This window comes from Cebus imitator, unplaced genomic scaffold, assembly GCF_001604975.1.
Source record: "Cebus imitator isolate Cc_AM_T3 unplaced genomic scaffold, Cebus_imitator-1.0 Scaffold38, whole genome shotgun sequence".
In the NCBI taxonomy this organism is placed as follows: domain Eukaryota; kingdom Metazoa; phylum Chordata; class Mammalia; order Primates; family Cebidae; genus Cebus; species Cebus imitator.
In genome coordinates this window covers 10,342,756-10,352,042 of record NW_016107353.1, presented here as the reverse complement: position 1 = coordinate 10,352,042, position 9,287 = coordinate 10,342,756, and the positions used below count along the sequence as shown (strand labels likewise).

The 9,287-nt window shown below is 40.0% G+C and overlaps 1 protein-coding gene across 1 annotated transcript in view; it reads left to right on the top strand.

The window, feature by feature from the left end:
- The window catches only part of LOC108301902 (zinc finger protein 254-like), a 32,277-nt gene that overhangs the window by 10,017 nt on the left and 12,973 nt on the right, over nucleotides 1-9,287 (top strand). Inside the window, 1 exon segment of the mRNA XM_037737434.1 lies at nucleotides 9,160-9,284. Within this exon segment, the coding sequence (XP_037593362.1) occupies nucleotides 9,160-9,284 (125 nt within the window).

Sequence of the window (9,287 nt, the reverse complement as noted above, 5' to 3'; positions counted from 1 at the left end):
CGATTTTTTTTTTTTTTTTAAGACAGGGTTTCACCATGTTGGTGTGGCTGGTCATGAACTCCTGACCTCAGGTGATCCGCCCGCCTTGGCCTCCAAAGTGCTTGGATTACAGGCGTGAGCCACCACGCCCAGCTGATCAATCTTATATCTAATTTTTTTTTTCAAAGGTGTATTTAGCTTCTTTTTTTTTTTCTTTCTTCCTCTCAATATAATCTTTCTAAAGTGAGAGCTGTTTTTCTTTCGAATGCTTTGTGTATCTGCTTTAGAAGCCCTATTGTATCTCATAATGTCTGTGAAAGATGTGGGCTGTCACAGAACTCTTGGAGCTCTCTCTAACTGGATGCATGCTGGAAATCCAGCAGTATTTTTTCCATGTCATTGTTATAAATAAAAACTGTGGCTTAAATAATGCTGTAATTCCTGTTATTCTTAAGGCGACGTTCTACCCAGGAGGCCTGCCGGCTCCCTTCCTGCAGCGTATGTTGCTGGAAATCAGGGAACCAGAGAGACCAATGAGGTTACAGGAGGATTTATTTAAGGTGTACACCAGCTTAGTGGATTTGCATCCAGAAATTCTGAGCAACAGACAAAGAGAGCAAGTGCCTCTTATGCATCCAAGGGCACAAAGACACGAAGCAGGAAGCAGGTTTACAGAAGCAAGAATAAAAGCAGTTAATCAAAACTGTGACAGGCTTACATATGACTCTTGGTATGTGGGTCAGATGTTATCTTGAGCTCAGGGTGGTCCAGACAGAACCTTGCATGAGTTTATTTTTTTTGGTCTTTGCCTGGCGCCCTGGTATCTGCAGTTCTGGACTGCTTACACATTTCTCATGACTTCCACTGTGTTACTTAGATACAAAACAGACTACATGAAGTTACACAGGAGACAGATACCTATAATTTCCTAAGCTTACTCATATTATAGGGGTACAGGTATAAGGAAAATTTATGTTTCCCTCCTCATGTTGTGGGAGTGCTGGGAAAGTGTTCTGAGTACATTTGCTTCTCAGAAAACATTATCAAGGTTTTTCCTGGGTGGGGGCTTTGCCTGTTAACTGCCTTCAGCCTAATATGGCCAGGCTCCTCTTGAACTTCTGACCTTGTGATCTGCCCGCCTTGGCTTCCTAAAGTACTAGGATTACAGATGTGAGCCACCATGCCAAGCCAGGCTTCACTTTTTGATGTGACACTAAAGTGCTGTTGCAGCAATTGGCATTCACCTAAGATGTGAGCTGCCAGCTGTGAGCCCTGTGCTGTGGGCTGTATCTCAGTGACAGATGGTAGAAAACAAAAGAGAACACTGGCCACCAGAAGAGAGGAAGCATTAGAGCTCTAGCCCAGTCCTCAGGGAGTAGAGAGCCACTGCATTAAAATACAGGTAGCCAGAAAGCACCCTGTTCAACCACTTTTGTAGAAGAGTGAAAGTCTACCTTAAGCAGGCACCTGGCTTCAAGTTGCAAAACTACCTTCTGTCCTGAAGATGTGAAAAGCTTGTTTTGTCATTGATATAACCAGTTAGCATACGTGGATAGCCACCCCAAGGACCAGGTGAATTTAGGATGAACTATGTATGACATGGTGCTGTAAATTATTCTACTTGTGAACTAATTATGGTAACCATCTTTCTTTCTTTTCAATCTCCTAAGCAGACTGACTGTAATACATGTGACATTCAGATTTAATTGTGTAATGAAACAGTTTTCTAGGCCGATTACAGGCCCATGCCTGTAATCCCAGCATTTTGGAAGGCTGGGGTGGGTGAAATCACAAGGACAGGAGTTTGAGAACAGCCTGACCAACATGGTGAAATCCCATCTCTACTAAAACTACAAAAATTAGCCTGGTGCGGAGGCATACGCCTGTACTCCCTGCTACTCAGGAGGCTGAGGCAGCAGAATTACTTGAACCCAGGAGGTGGAGGTTGCAGTGAGCTGAGATCATGCCACTGCACTCCAGCCTGGGCAACAGAGCCAGNGAGGCTGAGGCAGCAGAATTACTTGAACCCAGGAGGTGGAGGTTGCAGTGAGCTGAGATCATGCCACTGCACTCCAGCCTGGGCAACAGAGCCAGACTCTGTCTTCAAAAAAAAAAAAAAAAAAGATTTTTTGTTGTTCTATTATTACAGTTTCTATGGGGTTGAAGAGAATTTCTTAAAAATTATATTTTCCAAACACTGTAGAATTACCAAACATAATATAAACACATAATATGCCAACCAAGCTTTACTCTAGGGTGTCTTTCCCTCTCAGGCTTCTAGTCAACTACAATTACACCGTAAAATGCATGCTATCACCTAAATATGCAGGCAGAATTGTGTCTCTGCCTATTTGGTATCTATAGCCCTTTACAGTCACTTCTAGAGAGGGTAGACCAGATTTCTACAAACTTTATAGGGCAGATATTAATCATTTGACTTCTTTTAATGACTCTTGTATAGACCTAAAACTGATTTAGAGACCATGGAGCCCAATCCACAAGTGTTGCCCAGTCAGAGTAACACATGTACACTGAGTAGACATGGAGACATGCGAATTTCCACTTCTGTTTCCCTCCTCTCAGTAAAATGCTCACAATTGCAGGTAACACCTGCTGCTACTCCACCCATCTCGGACATAAATCTGCGGCTCTAAATTCTAAATCTAGGTCTTGAAATTTGAAGAAAAAAAAATTTCATTTGAGGAATGCAAGTCTTTTTACTAATGAAACTCAGAGAGACATTAAGAGCACAAGTATTTCCTTCTCCCTTCTTTCAACTATGTGTTCATGTCTTGAAACTGTTCACTATTGCCACAAGTAGGTATACGTTAAACTAATAATGTCACACTGGACACTATATTCTCTACCCTTAACCTTAATGTACAATCAATCTATAATTTAAAATTATTTATTTAAATAAGAATTTCTCACAAACAAGTTTATCTGCCCACTCTCTGTCTCTGTCTCTCTCTCTCTCTCTTTTTGTTTTTCCCTTTTCAAATCCACTTCTAACTGCTGCTAATCAACGTGTAGATTCCAGGCATCTTGAATATGTCTTCTCAAGTTATAGTACTTAAGCTCGGCCCAAATAAACTGTCTACTTCTTATATTCATGTTGTATCAGCTGTTTCTTTTTTTTTTTTTTTTTTTTGAGACGGAGTTTCGCTCTTGTTACCCAGGCTGGAGTGCAATGGCGCAATCTCGGCTCACCGCAACCTCCGCCTCCTGGGTTCAGGCAATTCTCCTGCCTCAGCCTCCTGAGTAGCTGGATTACAGGCATGCACCACCATGCCCAGCTGATTTTTTTTTGTAGCTTTAGTAGAGACAGGGTTTCACCATGTTGACCAGGATGGTCTCGATCTCTTGACCTCGTGATCCACCCGCCTCGGCCTCCCAAAGTGCTGGGATTACAGGCTTGAGCCACCGCGCCCGGCCCCAGCTGATTTTTTGGATTTTTAGTAGAGACGGGGTTTCACCATGTTGACCAGGATGGTCTCGATCTCTTGACCTCGTGATCCACCCGCCTCGGCCTCCCAAAGTGCTGGGATTACAGGCTTGAGCCACCGCGCCCGGCCCCAGCTAATTTTTTGTATTTTTAGTAGAGACGGGGTTTCACCATGCTGACCAGGATGGTCTCGATCTCTTGACCTCGTGATTCACCCGCCTCGGCCTCCCAAAGTGCTGGGATTACAGGCTTGATAGCCACCGCGCCCGGCCAGCTGTTTCTTTAGGTAAAATATTTTTGAGAATTTTCTAGTGCAGCCTCTATGAGTAGATTTCTTGTTTGATTGTACTCTACTGGTTGTAACAGCCAAAACTGCAGAGTAATGTTGATTTTATCTAGATGGAATTTACAACACAGAGCTAGACTTTAGATTGAGAATGTCCAGAAAACCAACAGGAGGCATTTTCTGTATTGTGAGATGTCAACATAGGCATTTGATATCCCTCCTTAGACAGTGTGGCTCTTTGACCTTTTCACATCTTGTTTATTCACCTGCTACAGTTATGTGAGAGGCTCCAGGTGTAAATAAAATCTGATGGTAGAACTCTAAGTGTAAACAAGCATCTTAGAAGGGAGAGATCAAGACCACAAAATACTCAGACTCCTGAGCACAACTATACCTACCTGTAAAATGTGATATTAGAGTAGAGTATTTTTCTCCTGCATAACCAAAAGCTAGCTAATCAGGAAGGTGATCCAGGGTCTGGAGCTCCACCAAGGTAGTTCCATTTTCTTTTTTTTTTTGAGGCGGAGTTTCGCTCTTGTTACCCAGGCTGGAGTGCAATGGCGCGATCTCGGCTCACCGCAACCTCCACCTCCTGGGTTCAGGCAATTCTCCTGCCTCAGCCTCCCGAGTAGCTGGGACTACAGGCGCGCACCACCATGCCCAGCTAATTTTTGTATTTTTAGTAGAGACGGGGTTTCACCATGTTGACCAGGATGGTCTCGATCTCTTGACCTCGTGATCCACCGCCTTGGCCTCCCAAAGTGCTGGGATTATAGGCGTGAGCTAGCATGCCCGGCTGGGTAGTCCGATTTTCTACTTAGAATCAACCTGAGTCTCTCTTGCTGCCTTAGTATTAGACCACCATCCAGCCCAGGGTCATTGGAAATGCTCTCCCAATCACCTATGCGTCTTTAAATCTTTTGAGAATCTCCAGAGCAGAATTTTGTCAAGCTGACAAGAGTGGTTAATTTTGCTTCTGTCTTAGTGTAAAACAAATGAGTCATCCTTTGTTTGCTCCTTCCCTCATACAAGAGATGTCTTTGCTTGGTACCCAGATGAGAGTTTCTTCAGTTCCCTCGTACTTGGGTGAAAAACAAGGAGGAGGTCTGGAGCCTCAAACAGATAAACTAATTGCTTCCATTTCATACAGTCATTAGAAAAATAGATGACACAGTCATAGTCCCTACCATGCAAGAACTTTTACTGTAGAATAGCAACTTGATAACTGGTTTAGTTATGTATCATATGGTGGGTACAATAAATGTGTGCAAAAGTATGGGTTTTATTTGGGCCTTTATATTGTTGTGATTTCTGATAACCTACACCTGAATGTATATTAATAAACAAAAGAGTTTTTTTTTGTTGTTGTTGTTGTTTTTTGAGACGAAGTCTCACTCTGTCGCCCAGGCTTGGAGTGCAATGGCATGGTCTTGGCTCACTGCAGCCTCCAGCTCCCGGGTTTAAGGGATTCTCCTACCTGGGGCTACTGAGTAGCTAGGAATACAGATGCATGCCACATACCTGGCTAATTTTTGTATTTTTACTAAAGATGGGATTTCACTATGTTGGCCAGGCTGGTTTCAAACTCCTGACCTCGTGATTTGCCCACCTTGGTCTCCCAAAGTGCTGGGATTACAATCGTTAGCCACCTCACCTGGCCTATTTGTATTTTTTATGCCTTGCTAAAAATACTTCTAAAAAAATTATTCTATAAAACCTTTTTATAGAATTATTTATAGAATAATTTAAAAATTATTCTATAAAACCTAAAACAATTTAAAAAATTGTTTATTAGTATGTATTTTAAAATTGAGAGGGCAGTGGGGCTAAAAAAGATTAAAATTACACAAGCTCTGAAATTGAATTTTTTTTTTTTTTTGGTAAGCTTAAAAAAAGAAATAGAAGACCGGGCATAGTGGCTCAAGCCTGTAATCTCAGCGCTTTGGGAGGTGGAGGCAGGTGGATCACCTGAGGTCAGGAGTTCAAGACCAGCCTGACCAACATGATGAAACCCCCGTCTCTATTATAAAAAAAAAAAAAGAAACAGAACTAAAAGTACTCCCCAGTGCATAAAGAATAGAATTTTACATCAGCCTGCCCCAGTCCTGTTCAGATTCATCCGTTTTGAAGGCCTTACTTAGGTCTGGCTCTACCCTGGAGTTTTGCCTCACAGAACTAACTAGCAGATATCAGAGTTTTGGGTGATGAATCCTGTTGCCTTTTTAGAGTTGGTGCTCACAATTTTCTAAAACCCAAAAACAGATAAATGGAAAATGTAAAATATGTAGAATAGTGTCTTAATTTTTTATTAAAACCAGTATTTGCAGAGATGTTCCATTTAGCAACTTGTTTTTCATTCCTGCAGATATAGTAGTTGATTCACAAGTCACAAAGCAGTAAATATAATACAATATAAATTTATCTAAGTTACATTAAACTCTTATCTGTATCCTCATCTGTTTATATTTAGAGTTTATTCTATGCATTTAAAAAAAATGAAGTGATAAACAGAAGAAAAAGTAAAAATACTGGGTTTTTATTCTAAATTCTTGGAATTATTTAACACTTAGTATCAACTCATAGGGTGTTATTAGAATTAAATCAAACAATGGGTTATCAGAGTGCTCTGTAGCATCCTATTGTGCACATAGTACCTGCTTAATAAACATTGCATTAGTACATGTGCACATGTTGTTTTCCAAACGGCGAGTTAACTCAGCAATTGCTATTTTCTGTTTTCTCTTTAAACTTTAAAGAGCCAGCAAATAATATAATACTTTAAGATAGAGAGTGGTTGTATTCATTTGTATCAGAAGTATTTGTGTTGTGACAAGAGTGCCGAGTGTAAGGGACTTTATTCTGTGTCTCATTATTCTAACTAATGCTAATAATGAGCCCAGAAAAAGTGACATCAGCACTGACAGGGAGGTGTTTAGAACACCCGTTCATGGACCCTTTCCAAACCTACAGAATCACATTACATAGAGTGGGGCTAAGTTTACCAAGTGATTTATATATATAAGCTCATTCAAGCTTGAGTGTCAGTGCTTAGGTAAGTGGTTGCAAACCCAGGCTTCTAATTAGAATCACATGGTCAGTTTGCGGAACTCCCTTGTGCCCTTTTCACAGTTTCTGTTTAATGTTTTTGGTGAAAGCATCTATTTGTTTTAATTAAGTGCCTCAGGTGACTAAGGTGCCAGAATCAAATATGAGGAGTTCAAGATACATCCATGAGAGTTCAGTTCTGCCTTTGCACTAAAGGGTGGTCCAGGAACCTGTTCTGTTTGGGTTTGGTGAGGACAGGACAGTGTGGCCAATATTTCTATTACTGTAGCAGAAATTGTCGATGTCTGTAGCAGGGGAGGGTACCTGAGACAAAAAAAGAGAAGCTTATATTTTTAACTCTGTGGAGCAGCTCATTGTCCCTGCATCTTTTCTGTTATAAAGGACACAAATGGGTAGAGTTTTTCTGTCTTAGGCCTTTCTGCCTTTGGGTGTGGTGGTAACAGGTAAACACATGGTGCTCAAATTTTTAAAGGCATATTTTCAGATGCAGGTGTAATTAGTCCTGAAAATCTCATCTGAGAAAGAATTCTGGAGGAGGAGAAAGAAAAGAAATGGCATTTCTTCATCTAAACATATCTCAGATCAAGAGCTGTGTCCGCTCTGCCTTGTGGAATGCCATGCATTTAGTACTGGCGAATCTTTACTTCTATACCTGTGTTTTTTTCTCCCTAATGAGTTTGTCTTAACTACTTTTAAAAATGCTTATGATAGTGAAGAATCTCCAAAAAATATTTTTCTATATACCAGAGCCTTCTCTACATCATGGCTTCTTATATGCCATGCAGAATTCTCACCATGAATTTGTGATCTTGCAGTATTAAGAATTTTCTCTTTGTGGCTGTTGAACAGGGAAAAAGGTGTGGATAACTCTATTTCTATGGGGAAAACCTGGGTTTCTTAGTAAAGATGGAGAAGATGTAATGTTGAGGTTCAATCTGTTTTCTTTATTATCTCTATATATTACACGATTAAGAAAATGCTCATTTAAAGAGGATGGCATTTATTACACAGAAAGTTCTGAAAAAATTATCAGGAAACACCTGCTTATTAGGATGCTAAAAAAAGACTACATAAAATCACTGTTAAAAAGTGTAGAACGGCCGGGCATGGTGGCTCATGCCTGTAATCCCAGCACTTTGGGAGGCCAGGGTGGGGGGATCACCTGAGGTCCTGAGTTTGAGACCAGCCTGGCAAACATGGCGAAATCCTATCTCTACTAAAAATACAAAAATTATTTGGGCATGGTGGTGGGCACCTATAATCCCAGCTACTCAAGAGGACTAGCAAGAGAATTACTTGAACCCAGGAGTTGGTTCAAGTGATTGGTGAACCCAGTGAGCCGGGATCACCCTATTGTACTTCAGTCTAGGCTACAAGAGTAAAATCCTGTTTAAAAAAAATAAATAAAAAAGAAAAGGAAAAAGAAAAAGAAGTGTAGCACACGGATATCTGTGTCTTGAACTTTCCACAAAACTAATGTTTTCCTATGATTAAATTTAGACTAATTTACTTTAGTGGGAGCAATGTATCAGTAGTGATGCTGTGTTCTTCTAGGAGCATTAGTACACCATCAAAACTTGTCCTAGTGCAGTTGATGTTAATAACTCACTTGCTTAATAAGCTTTCTTAAATATTTTTTCACTATATGGTTATTTTTCTCCTCATTATTAAGTATCTTTATGCAGATGATATGCGTAAACCATTACATTTAATCTGGCAGCTGCCCCCCCCCTTTTTTTTTTTAAGATTTTCTTTGTGTTTATTTTTCTTTGGTAAATGAGAGCTCTCATCTTTCTTTACAAGCCAGAAAAACTGAGAAAAACACAGGCTGTTCCATTTACTGGACGTTTGACAAAATAGTCTTTTGGGGCCAAAACATTGGCATTACTGGTGAGCTTGTTAGAAGAAATCAGTAACTCAGACTTTATTTCATATCACCTGAAAAAATACTCTGCATTTACAAGATGTCCAGTTTATTGTACACATTAAAATTTGAGTGGCACCTTCTAACTCAACATGTCTATTTTGTCTGAAAAATATAAACAAGTATGTCTTTTTTATCTGAAAAAATATACACAACTCATTCTGTATTATGTAAACGTAGCACTAAAAATGTACATGTGAGTGTTTATGCCTTCAATTTTATACTTTATCATTTAGACAAGTATCATATCTGCACTGATGTTGTGGATATTTTGCCACTCTCTTTTCTCAGAGTTAAAGAATATGTTACAAAACGTTTCTGTGTTATTTCATTGGATAATTTCAACCACTCTTATAAGTCAGAACCAATTCTATTCATTTTCTCATTTTACCTTGAATAAAATAAAAAATTCTGCCAAGAGCCACTTTGTAAATATTTGTGTTTATGTTTGTTTTCCAGGGACTGTTGACATTTAGGGATGTGGCCATAGAATTCTCTCTGGAGGAGTGGCAATGCCTGGACACTGCACAGCAGAATTTATATAGGAATGTGATGTTAGAGAACTACAGAAACCTGGCCTTCCTGGG